General features: G+C 44.9%; 1 protein-coding gene across 1 annotated transcript in view; it reads left to right on the top strand.

Annotated features, from left to right (window-relative positions):
• Positions 1 to 22,007, top strand: part of trhr2 (thyrotropin releasing hormone receptor 2) — a 73,333-nt gene that overhangs the window by 39,710 nt on the left and 11,616 nt on the right. Inside the window, exons 4-5 of the mRNA XM_041996106.1 lie at positions 3,058 to 3,209; positions 5,864 to 5,987. Coding sequence (XP_041852040.1) covers positions 3,058 to 3,209; positions 5,864 to 5,987 — 276 coding nt within the window. The remainder of the gene's footprint in view (positions 1 to 3,057; positions 3,210 to 5,863; positions 5,988 to 22,007) is intronic.

Genomic DNA, 22,007 nt, shown 5'->3' with positions numbered 1-22,007 from the left:
CTCCACCATGTTTGTTCCAACCTGAGGAGGAGCAGAAAAATCAAAAGAGGGCATAACAAACCTTGAAGCTAATGATCACTTTGGAGTAGGATGCCAGATTCTACTATCAGCTTACAAGCTGGACGTCAGCGGGAGCTGCAGATCTCCAGACCTCGGGGTAGCTAAATTCTTCCTCCAGCTTTGTTGGACCAGCTGGAGGAGCAGCTGCTGTAAAGCCATGTCACCTGATCTGTAAAATTAAAAGTATTTCTCAGACTTTCTACAAATGTACATGAAGTGTAAAGTATAAGACCAAAACACTGCAGTAGCTTAAACTATTTGAAACATAATGTTTTAAATTCCACCATGCTACCAGCATCAGCGTGTGCCTGGTGATCATTGATTCCAGTTATATTTGATTCGTATATTTCGTTGTCCGTCATAGTTATGGATAATGTGGCTGACTGGAGTTAAGCCATACCTTGCTTCCACTGGTGATGGGATCATTCTCATCTGTCCAGCTCCTGAATGTACCTTTGCTTCTTCTGGAGTTCCATTCAGCTTTATGAAAACTTTACAGTTAGAGGTCCAGGTCCAGTCCAGAGGTCCAGTTTGAACTTAAGTTGTCTTTACCACATCTACATGACTACATGCTACCATGTGATCGGCTGGTTGGATATCTGTGTTAACATGAAGTAAAACAGGTAGAGCTGATGAAGAGGATGAGTTTATGTCTTCATGGCTGAATTTGAGTTCTTTGGACCAAACTTTGCTATTCCAGGGTTAGATAGTGTCTCACCTGCAGGTGATTGAAACATTTCTGATTTCTAGGACATATTTAGAAATAATCCTTCTTACATTACAGGGATTTTAGTATCTCTGCTCCACATCTTAGAGCAGGCCGATGATGATGATGATGTACTTTTACACCATCATGTGAAGCAGGTAAATCTTTCCTTCGTTGTCTGCAGGCCACATGAGATGCAGCAGCAAAGAAACAACATCATCACATTACAGCCTTTGGAGTCTAATAGGACCCTCTTTTAAATCTTATTACTTGTTCTAAATGGAGTGAAGTAGCAACTGTGTCTCATTTATCTGAGTTTATACTGCTCCTTCCAGAGTGCCACAGTCTATGAATCAGTTTCTAGATCCAGGTTAAAAGGTGGAGAGGATTTCAGGTGTAGAGGTTTGCCCGGTCATCTTCCTCTGTTGACTGTGTTGTTCTTGTGTCTGCTGCTTGCTACACGGAGTGTGTTACCGCTACAGGTGTATGATCGCCATTCAAAGATGCTTCTGCCTTTCCAGGCAGCCATACTCCCACATCTACCAGCACTTTTCTTATTGGCTTCCGGGCAACAGTCGCCGCAGAAGACATGGAGAGTGAGTCCTTGTTAAACTGAACTCTTACCTGGCTTCTTCCAGTCACAATCCTTAGTGTTCTGACTGGACCTTTTGGATTCCTTTGGTGTTTCTCAGTCTGTTAGTGCACCAAAACATGAGCATTGACACACTCTTGATCTTGATCTCTTTTTCTCGGTTTCCCTCAAAGAAAGAGTTGATACTGCCATCTCAGATCACCTCCCCATTGATTTGGACTTTGCGGTTCCCCACCTGCCGACAAGTCTCTTCCCAGCTTGTATACGCCATATCTTCACCTCATCAACAGCTGGAGAGTTAGCCGTGGCCTCCAGGGACTCTCAGCTCCATGCTGACAGTGGAATGCTTCCTCCCCTTTGCCCAGATAGCCTGCTCTCCACTTTCCATTCTACATGTTCTGCCTTTTTTGGACTCTGTTTCCCCTTTTTGACAAAAACACCAAATCCAGACTGATCCCCAGTTGTATGACCACACTCATCTGCTGAAACAACAATGCAGAGGCTGAACGATGGTGGAAATAGAACAAATTGCATTATATCTCTGGGCTTGTTAAGGTCCATTTGATTGCTTACCAGAAAGCTCTGGAGGAGGCCAAGTCCAAATATCTGTCCTCTGTGATAGCCAACAGTTCTCATCACCACTGCCCTGTCTTAACACCTCCACTGCAGCCTGTGAGGAGTTTGTTGCTTTCTTTTCTGACAAATTGGCGTGTTAGGAAAAATATCAGTATCATATAAACCTCCTCTGATGACAATGTGTCGGCTCCTGCACAGGATGCTGTTTTCCAGCCATTTGAGGCTTTCTCTGTCATTTCTAACCAAGCAAGTAAGTAGCATGAAACCCACTAAATGTCCCTTAGACATCACTTGGGACAGATTTTTGAAAGAGGGTTTTAATTCAGTTGGATCAAAGCTGCTTGTTTTTAATAAGGTCTGGTCTTTGTTCAGGGTCTGTCTCAGGGTCTGTGTTTAATGCCGTTAACAACCCACTGCCCTCCTACTTGTCTGAGTTGGTAATTATCTGTAAGGGCCCTACGTTCTCCAGGCAGTTTTGCTAGAAGTCCCAGGTCCAGATGCAAACAGATGGTTGCTGCTTCTGGACTGAGAAACAAACTGTCCCCGACAACTCGCATCACTACTGACCTCGGCCTTTTTAAATCAAAGCTGAAGACAGTTTTTTTTAGATTAGCTTGTAATTCCGACTAGGCCAGTCTTGTTTCTAGCTGTATGCTTTTCTTATTTGTCTGTTTTATGACCTTCTGGAAGGTTCTTAATACCCTGCAGCACTGCAGCACTTTCGAGTCATGTTTCTACAATTATTTTATGTTTTTATGCATTGTTGTTACCTACTTTTTATGACTGTTATGAAGCACTTTGAGTACCTTTTGATTATTGTAAAGGGTTATATGAATAAAATTTGATTGATTGATTGATTGATTGATTGATTGATTGATTGATTGATTGATTGATTGATTGATTGATTGATTGATTGATCGATCTTAGGTGTAGAGATGATGTTTTACGTTTTTGTTTTTTTTTATCTTACCTAGTTTGTTATTCCTTCTTTATTCATACTATCTATATATTTTATACATTTCACTTTTGAACATTGTGATTGCTGTCTCAGAGATTATTTGGTGCTTTCTGCCTATCCAGGGTTGTGCAGCACTGAGGTTGTTTTTAAATGTGTGACATCCAGGTCGGACGGGACGGACACCAGTTCTGTGGATACAAAGTCAAACGGGAGCTCTACCTGCCCATCTATCTCATCGACTTCGCCATGTTTTACGTCATCCCACTGCTCCTCGCCATTGTGCTGTACGCTTTCATAGCACGCATCCTCTACCTCAGGTACTGAACAGGATTCAACACCTGTAGTTTCAGGATTTCATGAAATGCTGATGATCTTGCTTTGGAGGTGTCCTCATGGCAAACAAACCTCCTAAAACACATCACATTAACAAAATGTTAATATTTCTTGAGCCCATCAAGTCTCTGATACATAAACATAACATAAATTGCATTAATTTAAAAGATAAACTGTTTTTATTACTTAAATAGAGAATTATGTTTCATGATGTCTACCATGATGAGTGGGAGGTTTCAGCAGAACCAGAGGATGCTGCTACAGCACCACAGAAGCAGAACCTTCATTTCTATGTTTTCATAGAAGTAGGAATTAATAAGCGTGATAAAGATTTCACACTGTGCCAAGCTGTCCTTTACTTTTACCCACATACCATCCATTTAATTTACTTAACAAGATTAAATAACTTATGCTTTTGCAGAAACTGGGCCAGTGGTAATTTCTACTGTGGGTCTATGGTGAGGGGGTAGAGTTCAGCTAAAGCATATCATAGTAGATACATCTGGGCCTAATCTAGGCTAACTATGGCTCAATTATGGCACTGGCCAGAGTTGTGTGGGCCAGAAGTTTGCCAAATATTAGTAGCCAGCCTGGACATAGATTACAGCAGTAGTCCTGTACAAGTGGTGGTCATGTGTCTGAGTTTTGGCAGCTACGCTCACATGTAACAAAGATACAAGTCAAGGCCAAACACGACTGCAGATATTGGTTAGAAATGGGCCAAACACTGTTTTCTGTCGGTAGCCGGGGAGTCTCCTGGAGCTGGAATAGTCTCCTTGAGATGGATAAATCTTCAGGAAAAGGATGAGTCTCCTGGAGATGGATTACTCTCCTGGTAAAATTGGTCGTTTGAATACAGATGAGTCTCCTGAGATTGATGACTCTCCTGAAAAAGGATGAGTTTCCTAGAGAAGGTTTAGTCTCCTGAAGAGGGATGACTCTCCTGGAAAAGGACAAGTTTCCTGGAGAAGGATGAATCTCCTGGATACAGATGAGACTCCTTGAGATGGATGAGTCTCCTGGAGAAGGTTGAGTTTGCTGGAAAAGGCTGTCTCCTTGAGACGATTGAGTCTCCTGATGGCGCATGAGTCTTCTGGAGAAGGATGAGTCTCCTGGAAAAGGTTGTTTCCTATAGATGGATGAGTCTCCTGGAGAAGGATGAGTATCCTAGGGAAGGTTTTCTCGCTGAGAAGGATGAGTCCCAGAGACGGATAAGTCTCCTGGAGAAGGTTGTCTCCTTGAGATGGTTGAGTCTTCTGATGATGCATGAGTCTTCTAGAGAAGGATGAGTCTCCTGGAGATGGATGATTCTCCTGGATACAGATGGGACTCCTTGAGATGGATGAGTCTCCTGGAGAAGGGCAAGTTTCCTGGAGAAGGTTTTCTCCTTGAGACGGAGGGGTCTTCTGGAGAAGGTTGAGTTTTCAGGAAAAGGCTGTCTCCTTGAGATGGTTGAGTCTCCTGATGATGCATGAGTCTTCTGGAGAAGGATGAGTCTCCTGGAGATGGATGATTCTCCTGGAAAAGGACGGATTTCCTAGAGAAGGTTTATTCTCCTGAAGGTGGATGACTCTCCTGGAAAAGGACGAGTTTCCTGGAGAAGGATGAGTCTACTAGATACAGATGAGACTCCTTGAGATGGATGAGTCGCCTGGAGAAGGACGAGTATCCTGGGGAAGGTTTTCTCATTGAGAAGGATGAGTCCCAGAGATGGATAAGTCTCCTGGAGAAGGTTCTCCCTTGAGATAGTTGAGTCTCCTAATGATGCATGAGTCTTCCGGAGAAGGATGAGTCTCCTGGAGAAGGTTGAGTTTCCTGGAGGTTTTCTCCTTGAGACGGATGAGTCTCCTGGAGAAGGTTGAGTTTCCTGGAAAAGGTTGTGTCCTTGAAATTGTTGAGTCTCCTGATGACTTATGAGTCTTCCGGAGAAGGAGGAGTCTCCTGGAGATGGATGAGTTTCCTGGGAAATGATGAATTTCCTGGAAACAGATAAATCTCCTGGAGAAGGAGTGATGGATGAGTGTCCTGGGAAAGGATTCCTCCTGGAGACAGACGAGTCTCCGGCAGATGCATGGCTCTTCTGGAAAAGTTTGATTCTCCTGGAGAAGGATGAGTCTCCTGGAGAAGGTTGTCTTCTTGAGATGGATGAGTCTTCTGGAGAAGGATGAGTCTCCTGGAGAAGGTTGACTTTCCTGGAGAAGGTTGTCTCCAGGAGATGGTTGAGTCTCCTGATGACGCATGAGTCTACCGGAGAAAGACGAGTCTCCTGGAGATGGATGAGTCTCCTGGGGAATGATGAATTTCCTGGAAACAGATGAATCCCCTGGAGAAGGAGTGAAAGATGAGTGTCCTGGGGCAGGTTTCCTCCTGGAGACAGACGAGTCTCCTGTAGATGGAAAAGTTTGATTCTCCTGGAGAAGGATGAGTCTTCTGGATAAAGATGAGTCTCTTGGGGACGGATGAGTCTCTTGGACTTGTGGATGATCACCACCGGTGTTATTCACAGTGATGGATTTTATCCTGTCTGATTAAGTTCCTGTTGTGGAGCAGATTTTCTTCACATCCTCCATCATCATGGAACATGTTTATAGAAAAATGAGCCCGTCTAACCATCTGACATGTTTGTTTTGTCCTCCAGCCCTCTGCCCAACCAGCCCGACACCAGCGCCACCACGCTACGCAGGAGCTGCCGGGAGTCCTCTCAGACAGTCAGGACGGGACGCCAGGGTCGCCCAAAGAAGGTCCTCTCCCCCAGGAAGCAGGTCTGAGACTCATCTTACCTTTAGCTCCCATCAACCCCTCATGTGTCGTCTTTCCTGTTGGCATGTCCTCCCTGGTCCCCCGATGATAGCTTTAGTTAAACTTGGCCCCGGCTGTGATTGCATGGTGATGATGTTCAGAAAAGCGTCACTCTGTCCTGCTGCTGGGAGGCCGGAGGGCAACGGTGGTGGTAATGTAGGAGCATTCAGAGAGACACTCTCGACTGCACCGCTGCTTTGTCTCCTGGATGCAAAACACATTTATTCTCTCTGGCTGTTTGGTCCTGAAAGCATCTCCATCATGTTAACACATGCACTCAGGAGGACGATGAGTGGTATTTATTCCTGAAGGGATTTTCTTTCTGACCATGCTTGATTTTAGAGCCACATGCTATTTATAAACCCACAGCTCACAGGTTTCTTGGTTACATTTTTATTAATTAGAAAGCTTATTTTTATTTTGTTTGATATTTAGAGTGTAATGTTTTAGTTACTATTAAAAATTTCAGTTAATTTACAGTTAAAACTGGAATTTTTTACATTTTTGGTGGAAAATGACTGAAAACACTGATGACAAATTGCCTGCAGTTTATAGATGTTTCAATTTTATTACTGACTTATTCTGCTGATAAAACACCATTCTTCTGATACTCTGAGTTTACTGTGAGATTGCTTCCTTTATGTCACCTGCTGGACGTGATAGTTTAACATCATTTGCTGTAGAGACAGGCAGGTTTTCATTTAATAAGAATTGATGAGAAATACTTTATTATTCCCCTTAGGGGAAATTATAGTGTACTATTTATGAATACTTGTGGGTCATATTGTTCCGGAGGATGATGCTGCTGACAGGAATGACTTTTTGCATCTTTCTGTCTAGCAGATAACCCCATGTTAATGTTGCTCTTGTATTCCTCACTGAGGGTGTCATTCATGCTGGATGCCACTTACAGCTTCATCCACGGATAAAAAAAAATGTGAAAAAAGGTGTATTAACCTTTTAAAACCTGAGGTAAGGCAAGGCAAATTTATCTGTATATCACATCTCATGTAGAATATAATATAAAACATAAATACAAACCATAACACAAAACATTAAAAGCCTCACAACGGAAGCAGGAAGCAATAACACATGGATTAAAAATAAACTTTAAATGAAATAAAAGAAATTAAATAAAAACAGCAAGAAAAAAGCTAAAATAAAATAGATAAAAAGCTAGAAATATAGTTCCAGTGTGGGGAATTAACAGTTCTGATAAAAGGCAGCAACCCTGATGTAAAACTGCTGAGTCAGCAGATATGCAGTTTTCTGGGAGTTTGTGCCACATGTGAGGAGCATAAAAGCTGAACGCTGCCTCTCCACATTTAGTTCTGACTCTGGGAACAGAAAGTAGACCTGACCCTGATGACCTGAGGGATCTGGTTGCTTCATATCGAACCAGAAAGTCCTGAATGGATTCTGGTCCTAAACCATTCAGGTCTTTGTAAACTAACAACAGGATTTTTATGTCTTTGCCAGACAGGAAGCCAGTGTAAAGATCTGAGGACTGAAGTTCTAGGATCTACTTTCCTGGTCTTAATGAGGACTGGAGTTCTAGGATCTACTTTCCTGGTCTTAGTGAGGACTGGAGTTCTAGGATCTACTTTCCTGGTCTTGATGAGGACTGGAGTTGTGTCAAATGCAGCACTGAGATCTTGCAGTACGAGGACTGAAATGTTTTCTCTATCTGTGCTCAGGCAGATTTTGTTAAAGATCTTAACTAGAGCAATCTCAGTGCTGTGGTGTAGTCGAAAACCTGACTGGTAGACATCAGAACAGTTATTTAGTGTCAGGAAGTTGTGTAGCTGCTGAAAGACAGCTTTTTCTATAATCTGACTAAGAAAGGGGAAGTTTGATATCAGCCTGTAGCTGCTCATGAGGGACGAGGCTAGGTTTTTCTTTTTCAGTAGTGGCTTGATGATGGCTGTTTTTAGGGTCTGAGGAAAGACACCTGAAAGCAGAGATGTGTTTACAATCTGGAAGATATCTAAGACCATGCATCCTGAAACATTCCTAAAAAACAGGGCAGGGCGTCAAACATTAAGTGTTGGTTTTCAGATGGCCAATGATCTCATCCAGGTTTTTCGGACTGACTGGAGAAAAGTGTGTCACGGTGTTCATGTCTCTGAGTGGGCACAGTGACACATGTCCTGCCCCTGGCATGGAAGCACTGATTGACTGCCTGGTTTTCTGGATTTAGTCAGTAAAGAAAGAAGCAAACTCATTCCAGGCCCGGTTGGATAGAAGTTAGCCTGTCAACAGTAACGAACAAGGCATGTTCTTAGCAATGATTTCAGAAAGAAAGAAGGTCTTACATTTCTCCCCTCCAGATTTTAAATCCTCAGTCTCTCTTTATAGATCTCATAGTGAACCTGCAACTTTATTTTCCACCACCTACATTCAGCTTTTACACATTCTGGGTTTTCAGCTCTTACCAGAGTGGCATTTTTCCATGGAGCTCTCTTTTTGGCAGTGATCACTTCCACCTTGGTGGGAGCAATGACATCAGTAATGCTGTAATTTTACCATTGAAATGAATCTCGATCTCAAAGAAAACACAGGAATGATCAGACAGAGCAACATCCATCACCACAACCTTTGAAATATTCAGACCTTTAGAGATGCCTAGATCCAGACAGGGTTCTCTGTTTCACATGCTGAGTTAGACCAAAGTTATCAAGAGCACAACACAGTTCTTAGGTCCCTCTGTCCTCCAGGTTATCAGCATGAATGTTGGAATCACCAACAATAACTACAGAGTCAGAGTCAACACAGATTACTGACAGCAGTTCAGCAACATCATCAGAAACGTTGCACAGTGTTTAGGTGGCCTGTATATGTCAAGGAACAACACAAGAGAGGGGGAGGTCATCTGGAGAGACACATATGAGGCAGTTTTTCTAAGATATCTGCTGCATTGAAGGGGGCCATTAAAGCAAATAGCCCCTCCTCCACCTTTCTGATGTGATCTAGCTCCACCCACAGAGCTGAAGTTTGGAGGGGTTGCTAGTGCCAAGCTTGTTAAGTGGGCAGTCGGCTAATTTAGGGGCCACCCACATGACACCAGATTGCACCTAAACTGCAACAGTATTTTAGCAAACCACCCTTTCATCCCCACGAAGCCAGGGATTAGCCTCCATGAAACCAAACATGTCTGAAGCCAGGTACCAAAGTGGATAGGTTTGAGTCCTCTAATGTGTGGATAGCGAAGCAGCAAAAATCGAGGATATGATGTCAATGTGACGAACACGCTCAGATTCCCAATCCACCCTTCCTCAAGTTTTTTATGCTTTGTAGTCATGCATTTTTTGAAGAAGAAGCTCAACTTCTTCATTAGTCCAAAGAAATGTTTCTCTTTTGCCTCACAGTGAATCCTAAGCTATCTTCTCTTCTCTGCTTCAATTGTGTACTTCCTGTGACATGCAGTGAGCCTTTATCTACGCATGGGTTGTTTTGCTCTAGCTTTGGAGTGTTACTCTTTAGCAACCCCCACAGCCTTGTAGTATGTACTACAGTGGTGTCGTGGGGATTTTCGCTACTGTTTTCACACCTGAACCGGCTTTTGGCTAAGGACATAGCCTTAGACTCAGGTGTTTAGGCTGTAATGAGACAGACAGGCTACTTTACAACAGGGACAAATAGTTTGGTATTGGGCTGAGTTTATGAGCAAAAGGTGCCCTCGAAATAGTTCAGTGTTATCGAAGTAGTGGCAGGTGGAGCGGTGGGAGGTAACTTTGCTGACATATTTACAATGTGCCTCGTTGGTGCCCGCTTTGCCTGATCACATTGCCAAAGAAACAATGGGAACAAAACAGGTGTATGTGTGTGTGCATGTGTGTGTAAGGGGTGTGCAATTGCGTCAACATAGTGGGGCACATACAGTATATAAAAAATTAATTCTGATAAAAAGGGCACTATTTCAGCAAGTGCTTCAGCACCACCAAGGCTCTATCTGTGCACGACAGTGGTTTCACCTCACATGCAAGAAGAGGTTTTCCATTGTCTGGGGCGCAGCCACATCTGATCCCATCTTCTTAGGAAAGCTCAGTACTTTAGTATGTTTTCTAAACGTTTCTCACGTCTTTCACACCAAAGTCACCTACAACCAGAGTCTGAGACCCAGCTGTCTGCTTTTACTACCTTAGTTGTTCTTTGGTCTGACCCTGGTGTGTAGGGAGATATCATCTCGGCCATCAGATGCAGATCCAGAATCCTGCAGCAGTGGAGCAAACCTGTTCTGTAGTTGCATGTCTGCTTGTTGAGGAGGACACTTGTTGTTAGTTTTCCTTCTGACAACTGGCCATGACTGTGTCTTGTTAGGGAAGAGGGGTTGAGGAGGTGCTTGGTCTGGATGGCAGAGCAGGCCAGCCGGTCGCTCCTCTAATTTCAGCTAACTGGGCTTTGCCTGTTACTCATCCTCCCATTTCCCTGTGAGATTCTATTCTATTCTATTCTATTCTATTCTATTCTATTCTATTCTATTCTATTCTATTCTATTCTACAGTCATTTAGCAGACACTTTTATCCAAAGCGACTTACATTTGAGAGTAAGAACAACACGAGCAAGAATTCAAACAAGATGGGACATCATAACTAAGTGGTAGTCAGACTGCTGTAAGTCCAGTTGGACCAAAGTGCTGTCATGTAGGGCTAGAGGCAGTGCTACATTTTTTTAAGTCATTTTGTTTGAATACAAGATCATGAATTCATCAAACAATATCAACTTGGGCATAAGTGCATGATTCCATCACACAATATCATCGTGGGCATAAGTGCACACAGCTTATTCAGTACTTGGTTGAACCAAAGAGCTGGACAAATCTTTCTAACTCATTCTGAGTAGAAGAGTTAAGCTAAGTGCGGAAATGCTCCTTAAACAACTGAGTCTTTAGCTTGCTTTTAAAAGTGGATAAAGACTCTGCAGTTCGGATGGAGTTTGGTAGATCGTTCCACCACTGGGGGACAACAGAGGAAAAGAGTCTAGCTACTGATTTTGCGCCACGTTGTGGTGGGAGCACTAGGCGTTTTTTGCTGGCAGAGCATAACTGTCGAGAGGGAGTGTAGCACTGGATTAAGGAGTGGAGGTAAACCGGAGCTGTTTGGGTTAGTGTTTTGTAAGCCAGAAGCAGAGCTTTGAATTTGATGCGTGCTGCAACTGGAAGACAGTGGACAGCGATTAGCAGCGGAGTGACATGAGCTCTTTTGGGCTGGTTGAAGACCAGATGTGCTGCTGCATTCTGGATCATTTGCAGAGGTTTAACTGAGCATGCAGGCAGGCCAGCCAGTAAGGAGTTGCAGTAGTCAATGCGTGAAATGACCAGAGCCTGGACCAGGAGTAGTGCTGTGTGTTCAGTCAGGTAGGGTCTGATCCTCCTGAAGTTGTCAAGAGCAAATCAGCAAGATCAAGCAACCGAGGCAACATGGTCCTTAAAGGTCAGCTGGTTGTCTATCATGAGACCAAAATTCCTGGTAGAAGACATAGGTACAAGTGTGATGCAGTCAAGCTGCATGCTTATCTGTGGCGGTAAGGAAGGATTGGCTGGAGAGACAATAAGCTCGGTTTTGGACAGATTTAGCTGAAGGTGGCGAACCTTCATCCATGCGGAGATATCAGCAAGGCATGCTGATATTCGCATTGAGATGGTTGTGTCGTCAGGTGGGAAGGAAAGGAAAAGCTGAGTGTCATCTGCATAGCAGTGGTAGGAGAAACCATGAGAGTTAATGACTGCACCAAGTGAGGAGGTGTATAATGAAAAGAGAAGAGGGCCAAGCACCGAGCCCTGAGGCACCCCTGTTTTCAGCCTTTGTGATCTGGACATTCCCCCTTGCCAAGATACTTTGATCTTCCTGTGAGGTAGGACATAAACCATGAGAGGACAGATCCTGAGATGCCAAGCTCCGAGAGTGTAGAGAACAGTATATGATGGTTGACTGTGTCAAAGGCAGCGGACAGGTCCAGCAGAATAAGGATTGAGGATTGACCAGCGGATCTGGCAAGTCGCAGGAAATCAGTAACTGACAGGAGAGCAGTTTCAGTAGAGTGGCCTTGCCTATAGCCAGACTGATATGGATCAAACAGGTTGTTGTCTTGTAGAAACTGTGAGACCTAACTGAAGACGGCACACTCTAGTAGTTTAGACATGAATGGAAGCAGTGAGACCGGCCAGTAGTTTTCAACCTGGGCTGGGTTGAGTGTGGGTTTCTTCAGCAGTGGGGTAACCCAAGCTTGCTTGAAGGCAGAGGGAAAGACACCAGATTTAAGAGAGGAGTTGATAATATGGGTTACTGCCATTTTGATTGTAGGTAAAATGCTCTGCGGGATGTCAGAGGGAACAGGATCAAGAGGACAGGTTGTGGGTTTTGAGTTGACTAGAAGTTTAGAGACTTTGTCCTCATTTAGAGAGCGGAAGGAGCAGAGTGAGGCACCAGTAGCTGGTTTGGCAAGGCTGAGTTGGTCAGGCTCAGTGAATTGGTTACTGATGGTGGCAACCTTTTTAGTGAAGTAAGAAGCAAACATTTCTGCAGTCAGCACAGTGGGAGGCTGAGCGGGTGGTGGAGATAGAAGGGAGTTAAACGCCATGAACAGTTGTCGTGTGTTGGGAGCATTGCGGATCTTGTTCTGATAAAAAGCTATCTTGGCAGCCTTTAGGCTGGATGTGAAAATTTCAAGTTTTCCAAGTTATTCAGACAAGTCAGCGTGCTCGTTTGATTTGCGCCACTTTCTTTCTGCAGCCCGGAGTCCAGCTCTGTTATTCCTTAGAACCTCTGTGAGCCATGGACTGGGAGATGATTTACTCTTTGGTTTTGCACCAAGAGCATTCCAGGGAGGACTATTAGTGAAAGAATTATTACCTTCTATACTGTCCTCCTTTTTCTTTTCAGCCAAGTTTGTGCTAGTTAGCTGTGTGTTCGCAAGATCTTGTCTTCTGTTTTTTATTAAAGGTAAAGTTGTATTGTTTACACACAATCTATTCACTTCCACATTCACCTGGAGCTGTTGGATCTTTGTTTCCAGCATGTTGATCTTCTGTAGAAGGTCGTAATAGTCATCCGTAGAGAGGGGAGGCATCTAGCAGCTAGTTAGCTTTAGCTCCTGAGTAGCTGTAGATAGGGCTTCAGCTATTTGTAGGCCATGCTGACGTGATACTGACAAGATTGTAAGAGTCTTAAAGAGTAGTATCCAACCAAATCTACCACAAAATACAGTTTCAGTAATTAATGAGGATCCAGGAGCCGTTGGCCATAAATTTCTTGTAAAGAAGAAAAAAAGAATATTGGCAGAAAAATCAGCAGGGAACACATACAAGAAGTTGAGTTAGTTAGTTGAGGTACTCCACCAGGAGAACATTTAGAAGAGATAGTACCAAACTGAACCAAAATGTCCACGTTTCAGACATCTCCTGAACTAAAACCTCTGATTTAGATCAGCTTCACATCATCAGAGGTGATGCTCACATGTTGTTTGTGTTTTTATTAAATATTATAATAATATAATAATATTAATTCAGACCTTTAGCTTGCAACAATAAACTAATTTTATTATGGGTTGCATATTTTAGGGCTCAAAGAGTTAAATCCAGGTTCAACATACCTGTATAAATTTCTTCTGTTTTTTATGGTGGTTGCTGGTTGCTGTTCTTCGAGGATGGTGTAGTTGTTAGTCAGATTAGTCAAACAAAGATTAAATAACCTTAAGAAACAATAAGATCAACTAAGAGCAGCAATAATAAAAAAATAAACATGAAGAACTTCATAATGTGCTCAAAAAAAGTAATAGAATAAAATAAAAATAAAATAACATAAATTACAAAATAAATTATGATCAAATAAAATTCAGTTAAAAGCTAAGCTAAAAAGGTCTTGATCCTCTTTTTAAAAACATCAACACTCTCTGCAGCCCTGACGTTCTCTTGCAGGCTGTGACACAGACGAGGGCTGTAATAATGGAAAGAGGACTCCTTATGGTTTGGTCCTTACTCTTGGAACAACTGAATGGCTGAAAGTAAAAAATGTTTTCATTTGAAATTACTCTGAAAAGGAAAAATTCATAGAGTCACAAGAAATAAATGCAACAGATTTGAACAGACATCTTTTTTCAATTTATTTAATTATTAATGTTGTTTTATAGGCAATCACTAATAGGCTCTGTTATTTCCTGGTTTTAATTTGTGCTATCATTTTGAAAAAGTTTTTAATAAATATTGAACCCGGCCAGCAATCTACTTGTTACATTTTTTTTCATTTTGGCCTGCTGTGTATTAGACCCCTGGTCTAAAAAGAACAAAATTTGGTTAAGTTGCTAATTAACAATAATACTCTAGGATTATATGTGGCATGCATTACTTAATGTGTTGAAGTCCTGAGTCTATCTAAAATCAAATTAAAGATAGGATGATAGAAAAAGACATAAACACAGAAAAACTCAAAACTTGTAGCTAGGGTAAAGTGAAAAGGACCAGGTGCGTTCTTTTCCAGCTCCATCCATCCATTTTCTACCACTTTTCTGGGGTTAGGGCACAGGGGCAGCTGCCTAAACAGGGAAGCCTAGATTTCTTCTTTTTGGCCACATTCACCTGCTTGTCTGGAGGGATTCATAGGCGTTCCCAGGCCAGCCACAAGATGTAGTCCCTCCAGCGTGTCCTGGGTCTTCCCTGGGGTCTCCTCCTGGTGGGACGTGCCCGGAACACCTCACCAGGGAGGTGTCCAGGAGGTATCCTGACCAGCACCAGGCACTCCATACTCCCGGAGTACCCCCCACAGGAGTCCCCGGGGAATACGGTCGAATGCCTTCTCCAAATCCACAAAACACATGTAGATTGGTTGGGCAAACTCCCATGACCCCTCAAAGACCCCAAAGAGGGTGTAGAGCTGGTCCACTGTTCCACGACCGGGACGAAAACCACACTGCTCCTCTTCAATCCGAGGTTCGACTATCTGACGGACCCTCCTCTCCAGCACGCCTGAATAAACCTTACCGGGGAGGCTGGGGAGTGTGATCCCCCTGTAGTTGGAGCACACCCTCCTGTCCCCCTTTTTGAAGAGGGGGACCACCACCCCAGTCTGCCAGTCCAGGGGGACTGTCAACCAAGACAGCCCTAAGCTTTTTAACCACCTCAGTGACCTCAGCCCCAGAGATAGGCGAGCCAGCACCAGCTACCCCAGACTCTGCTTCCTCATCAGAAGACGTGTTGGTGGGATTGAGAAGGTCTTCGAAGTATTCCCTCCACCGCCTCACAACATCTCGAGTCAAGGTCCGCAGCCCCCCATCCCCACTGTACACAGTGTTGACGGAGCACTGCTTTCCCCTCCTGAGCCCCCGGATGGTGGACCAGAATCTCCTCGAAGCCGTCCGGAAGTCATTCTCCATTGCCTTTCTAAACTCCTCCCATGCCTGAGCTTTTGCCTTAGCGACCGCCGAAGCTGCGCTCTGCTTAGCCCGCCGATACCCATCAGCTGCCTCTGGAGTCCCACAGGCCAAAAAGACACGCTAGGACTCCTTCTTCAGCTTGACGGCATCCCTTACTGCCGGTATCCACCAACGGGTTACCGCCACGACAGGCACCGACGACCTTACGGTGCTGTGGCTGGCCGCCTCGACAATAGAGGCACGGAACACAGCCCATTCGGACTCAATGTTCCCCGCCTCACCCGAGACATGGTTGAAGCTCTGCCGGAGATGTGAGTTGAAACTCTTTCTGACAGGGGACTCTGCCAGACGTTCCCAGCAGACCCTCACAACACGCTTGGGTCTGCCAGGCCTGACCGGCATCCTCCCCCACCATCTGAGCCAACTCACCACCAGGTGGTGATCAGTTGACAGCTCCGCCCCTCTCTTCACTTGAGTGTCCAAGACATGCGGCCCAAGTCCGATGATACAAATACAAAGTCGATCATCGAACTGCGGCCTAGAATGTGGTGCCAAGTGCACATGTGGACACTCTTATGCCTGAACAAGGTGTTCATTATGGACAATCCATGACGAGCACAGAAGTCCAACAACAAAACACCACTCGGATTCAGATCAGAGGGGCCGTTCCTCCCAATCACGCCCCTCCAGGTCTCGCTGTCATTGCCCACGTGAGCATTGAAGTCCCCCAGCAGAATGAGGGAGTCCCTGGAAGGAGTGCTTTCCAACACCCCCCCAAGGACTCCAAAAAGGGTGGGTACTCTGAACTGCTATTTGGTGCATAAGCACAAACAACAGTCAGGACCCGTCCCCCCACCCGAAGGCGGAGGGAGGCTACCCTTTCCGCCACCGGGGTAAACCCCAACATACAGGCGCCAAGTTGGGGGGCAATGAGCATGCCCACACCTGCTCGGCGCCTCTCACTGGGAGCAACTCCAGAATGGAAGAGGGTCCAGCCCCTCTCGAGGGCAGTGGTTCCAGAGCCCAAGCCATGCGTCGAGGTGAGTCCAACTATATCTAGCCGGAACTGCTCAACCTCGTGCACCAGCTCAGGCTCCTTCCCCGCCAGAGAGGTGACATTGCACGTACCTAGAGCTAGCTTTTGCAGCCGAGGATCAGACTGCCAGGGTCCCCGCCTCTGGCAGCCGCCCAGCTCACAATGCACCCGACCCCTATGGCCCCTCCTGCAGGTGGTGAGCCCACTGGAGGAGGGGCCCATGTCTCCCTTTCGGGCTGAGCCCGACCAGGCCCCATGGGCAAAGGCCCGGCCACCAGGCGCTCGCCTCCGTGCCCCACCTCCAGGCCTGGCTCCAGAGGGGGGCCCCGGTGACCCACGTCCGGGCAAGGGAAACCTTGGTCCTTGTTTTTTCATCATCATAAGGGTCATCTGAGCCGCGCTTCGTCTGGTCCCTCCCCTAGACACCTGTTTGCCATGGGTGAACCTACCAGGGCCATGTGCCCCCGACAACATAGCCGCTAGGATCGTCAGGACGCACAAACTCCTCCACCACGATAAGGTGGCAGCTCATGGAACACAATATAAGAACACAATATAAATAGCAGCTATAAAAAGCAGTCAAGACTCAAGATGAATGAATTGCATGCGTATGAGTAGGTCTTTTTACACCTAGTTGGTATTATTACAAAGGTTTGAGGTAGTATGTATGTCTGTGCAAGTAATCAGTGCTGTAGTCCGAATATATGTGGTAATATAGAAAGTGATCAGCGCAGGAGCATCAGTGCATGACATTAGTGCAGGTTTGAGTTCAGTAGGGTAACAGCTTTGGGAAAGAAGCTGTCTTTGAGTCTGTTTGTTCTGGACCGTATGGACCTGTACTGCCTGCCAGAGGGCAACAGGTCAAAGAGGTTAAATACCGGAGTGAGTGGAGTCCTTCATGATGTTTCTGGCCCTGATGAGGCAAGAGAGAGCCAAGCCAGCCTGCAGAGTGGCTGCAGGAACTGGCTCCAGGTCATCAGGAGACACGGCAATGTAAAGCTGCATATCATCAGCATAGCTGTGAAAATCAGTGCCGTGTTTCCTGATGATATCCCCAAGAGGCAACATGTACAGATTAAAAAGAAGTGGGCCTAGAACTGATCCTTGAACCCCACATTTTATTTAATGAATTCCTGAGGAGCAGGTATCAAATAACAAATAAAAATCTGCTCTGAGGTCACAGGACAACCTTTACCCTCAATCTCTGAAACACCTGAGCAGACAAATATGCTGAGACAAAGAATACAACATCTTATTCAAACTGTGTACTGAACACAGACTATGAGCTCTGACCATCTAGAAGATTCCTGGTTCCAAAGATCAATAAAGTAAGACTGGGAAACTCTTTTATACATCAGCCAATATTAGAACTAAGCCCAGAGCTTACAGGAGTCCAGTGTGTGTGAAGTCCATGATGTAATGTGTAGAAGTGAGCTAGCTTCACATATGTCCTGTTTAAGTATTGATCTGTGTAATCTCTGTATTTTTTTTTTTTTTTTTATCAAGAATCATGGCGACACATGCACGAGTCGCAGGGCTTTTATATGTTTTTGTGTCATCTGCCCATCTTCAAGCACACATACAGTCGTAAGTTTTTGCTCAATGTTGACAAGACCACTTCTTGCAAGTTAAATTAGAAGAGCTACGAGACCACGGTCTGGTCCTGAGGCCTGCTCCATCACGACCCCCAGCCCTGCACCTCGCCCACAGTGGAGACGACATAAGCGGTGTGAGAGGAAGCAGAAGCGGGGCAAGCGCAGAGGTAACCGAGTTAGGCTAGTGACTAGCCCACACAACCCAGCTATTCCCACCATTGTGCATCATGCTGGCCAACCTACACTCTTTGGACAATAAACTGGACTATTTACATTTTCTAGAGAGAACTCAGAAGGCTGTAAGAGTGCTGTATTTATGTGTTAATGGAAACTTGGCTCAATAACAACGTCACTTACCATCCCATTCAGCTCGAGTAGCTAACTTGCTATCAGGCAGACAAAGCTCTTGGGAAGGAAGGGAAGACACGCGAGGCAGAGGACTCTGTGTTTACATTAACGATGCCTGGTGTCGAGACACTGCTGTGGTCTACCAACACTGCTTACTTTCAGTGGAGTTTATGGTCATTAAATGCGACCATTCCACCATCCGAGGGAGTTTACGGCCATACTGCAGCTGCTGTTTACTTTCCTCCGAGCACCTGGGGAAACAACAGGAGTGAGGCATTGAATGAACTTTATCAACACATCAGTGAGCAGCAGACAGCCCACCCTGATGCCTTTATCACCTTGGCTGGGGACCCAAACAGTGCGTTTCCAAAATGACACAAACACATAGGCTTTCCAACACGTGTAAACAACACACTGGAACAGGTTTACACCACCCAAAGAGGAGCTTACAAGGACCTTGCCAGCATACAGAATATTGGTTAAAGTCACTAAACACTTTTCAAAGAGGTATGTGTGTGGCTGGAAGGATCCATGGAGGAACTTAAGGACTGTTTTAACACCGCTGTTGTCCCCATGTGCCTCAAAACCACCACCATCATTCCTGTCCCGAAGAAGTTATCGTCCTCCAGTTTCAACGACTACCTTCCGGTAGCCCTCACTCCACATAAAGTCTGTCCTCCCACCCTCCCTGGAACCTTTCCAGTTTGCATATCGGTCCAACCACTCGACCAACAATTCCATCCCCATTGCCCTCCGCACACCCCTCAAGCATCTGGACACAAAGGCTCCTACTTCAGAATGCTGTTCATAGACTTCAGTTTGGCATTCAACACAATCATCCCCCAACAGCTCATTCTGAAACTGGACCAGCTGGGCTCTAACACTTCACTGTGCAACTGGCTGCTGGACTTCCTGACTAGGAGACCACAGCCAGGTTGGGTCAGCAGGAACACATCCAGCATCACCACACTGACCACGGGGTCCCTCAAAGGATGTGTGCTGAGCCCCTCCTCTTCACTCTGCTAACCCTTACTGTTGCACATGACGCGACTGTGGTGGGTCTCATTAGCAGACCCTCCAACGCATCGTGAGGGCAGCTGAGAAGATGGCTGATGCTTCTCTCCCCTCCCTGCGAACATCTCCACCTCTCCTCACTCGGAAAGCCCTCTGCATGGAGAGAGACCCCACCCATCTATCACACAGCTTCTTCAGCCTGCTGCCATCAGGAAGGAGACTGTGGAGCCTGTGGGCCGGGACCAAGACCAGGACCAGGACCAGGACCAGGACCAAGACCGGCAGACTTAGGGACACCCTCTTCCACCAGGCTGTCAGGATGCTAAACTCTCTCCGTGCTCTGCCCCCCTTCCACCCGCCCAGGACTCTGACATCCCCCATCAATACCTGAACTTTTACCCCCTCAGAAACAAGAACAGCCACTTTAACCAGTTAACCAACTTAACCAGACCAGAAGCTAACTCAGTCTGCTGTTGCTCTATAACCATAAAAAGATATCACACTGACTGCAATCTGCCTCGTCTGTTTATTATCCTGTTTACTTACTCAGTGATGGAACTTACTCTGTTTGTTTTGTTTATTAGCTCTCACCAAGGTTTGACAGAGCCATAATTTCAGTTCTGTTTGTCCTGTACACCACAGAACTGACAATAAAACTGACTTTGACTTGACTTTGTCTTAGGTATTAATCTGTGTAAAGTGTGTGTACTGTTAAATATTGATCTCTGTAAACATCTTGCTGACGTGATGCAAAACAAATTTCAGATGTGTCTGACAAGAAAAGTTTGTCTGCCGTATCATAAAATCCCTTCTTTTAATCCAGCTGTTCATCGTTTCTTTTTAAGAAGAAGATTTTCCTCCCCTTTGGCACTGACATAACTACCAAATAACTGACAAAGCATGTTGATGACATTTGTTCCCACTATAAATTAAATCCTTGTTTTTCATCTCATTCATTGACTGCATTTTTCAGGTTTTCCTCCAAATCTCTCTAACTTGTCATCGCTTCCTGACAGAGACCAGAGGTGAAGCGTTGCCATGGACACCACATTTACATCTCAGACATTGTATGAACATGCTGCAGCAGTTTTTTTATGCAGCTGGATGAGTTTTTGTTAAAGTAAGACACTGATACAGTACCACTGGAAACTGAATGGGCCAGTGTTGAACTGGAAGTATGAGCCGTGTCTGCAGTCACCCGCTGAACATTTATAGCAATGGTCTGAATTTAATTTACCTCCTGCAGCCTGCAAACTCTCCCATGGCTTGTTTCAGTGTTGCTGTGTGTTTGACTCCATGAACACAGAGAGACCAAACTCGAGAGCACAGAAGATCCTTATCAGCTGTGTTCAAGTGGCGAGTGGGAGATTTGCATAATGTGATTTAGGATTTATTCTGAAGTGTGTTTAATACCGCAGAAGATTCCCCCTCTCAGTTTTTCAATAGGCACTTCACACTCCCTCATTCATCGTTTGATAAATCAACTCAATCTAATTGAGTCTGATAAACTTGTGTGTACATAAGAATGGCACTTTTATGATGGGAGATTACAGCTGGCTGTGAGATTACCAGAAGGGTTTATTCATAGAGTTTCTCTGATCTCCTAAGGTGCATGTTGGGGGATAAAGATGGATGGTATCAACTGTCACACCCGCTTCAGAGGGTAAACGTTAATTCTTTGGCTATGCGAGGACGAATGGTGCGTTCATGACTTCACTTGGTAGTGAGAGGATGCTGCTGACTTTCACAGGAAATAAAGCAAACAAAAGGCACAAAAAGTATTTGTAAAGCTGGAGTAAAGCACCCTGTCTAGATTCAACATGTTTTCTGGATTCAAACATCCTGTCTAGATTCAAGCACCCTGTCTAGATTCAAGCACCATGGATGGATGGATGGATGGATGGATGGAGAAGGTATGCAGTACCACTTGCAGATGATAAGACTAATGACCTGAGACTTACCGGCTGACTGCCTCTATCCTGCCCCTCCCCCTCTCCACTGCCTTACAGGGGTTCAGAAATGTCTGAGCTGTTACCATGGTCACCAGGCAGTGATGCGGGGCAAGACGGAGAGTCATGGCATCCAGAGGGATGTCAAACATAGAAACAAACATGCACAGATTCATCTGGGTGAGACTCTGCAGCGCCTTGACGTGGAGCGGAACATACTTACTGTTCATTTCCTGCTCCTGTCCACCAACTGAACCAACCGTATTGAAGTCAGTCAGGTGTTTAGCACAATTTTTGTATTTCCTGTTTATCCAGATATAAAAAGTAAAATGAAATTCTGGCTTCAGTCTGTAACAAGATTTCCACAAACAGGACATAAATCTGAAGATCGATCCAGTACATCAGTTAGTGTCGTTAATTTATTTGAGAATAAAATCACATTTTCATTCAAGTTTTTTTTTAGACTACTGCTTTAAAATGAGTGGAGCATACTTTAATGAAGATTAAAACATGTCTGGTCATTTTTTTTTTAACCTTGTCCTGTCCAGCATGGTGGCAGCAGAATGATGGTCTGGCTGCTGTTTTGTGCTGAACAAATTTGCTTTGCCAAGAGGAGCTTTATGGGTATAAGGCCCCTCTTGATAATGTAAGTTTTGTTCTTGATTTTTCAATTT

The sequence above is a fragment of the Melanotaenia boesemani genome, chromosome 10 (assembly GCF_017639745.1).
Source record: "Melanotaenia boesemani isolate fMelBoe1 chromosome 10, fMelBoe1.pri, whole genome shotgun sequence".
NCBI classification, from domain to species: domain Eukaryota; kingdom Metazoa; phylum Chordata; class Actinopteri; order Atheriniformes; family Melanotaeniidae; genus Melanotaenia; species Melanotaenia boesemani.
The sequence above is the reverse complement of the archived record's forward strand: the minus strand, read 5'-3'. Positions and strand labels throughout refer to the sequence as shown.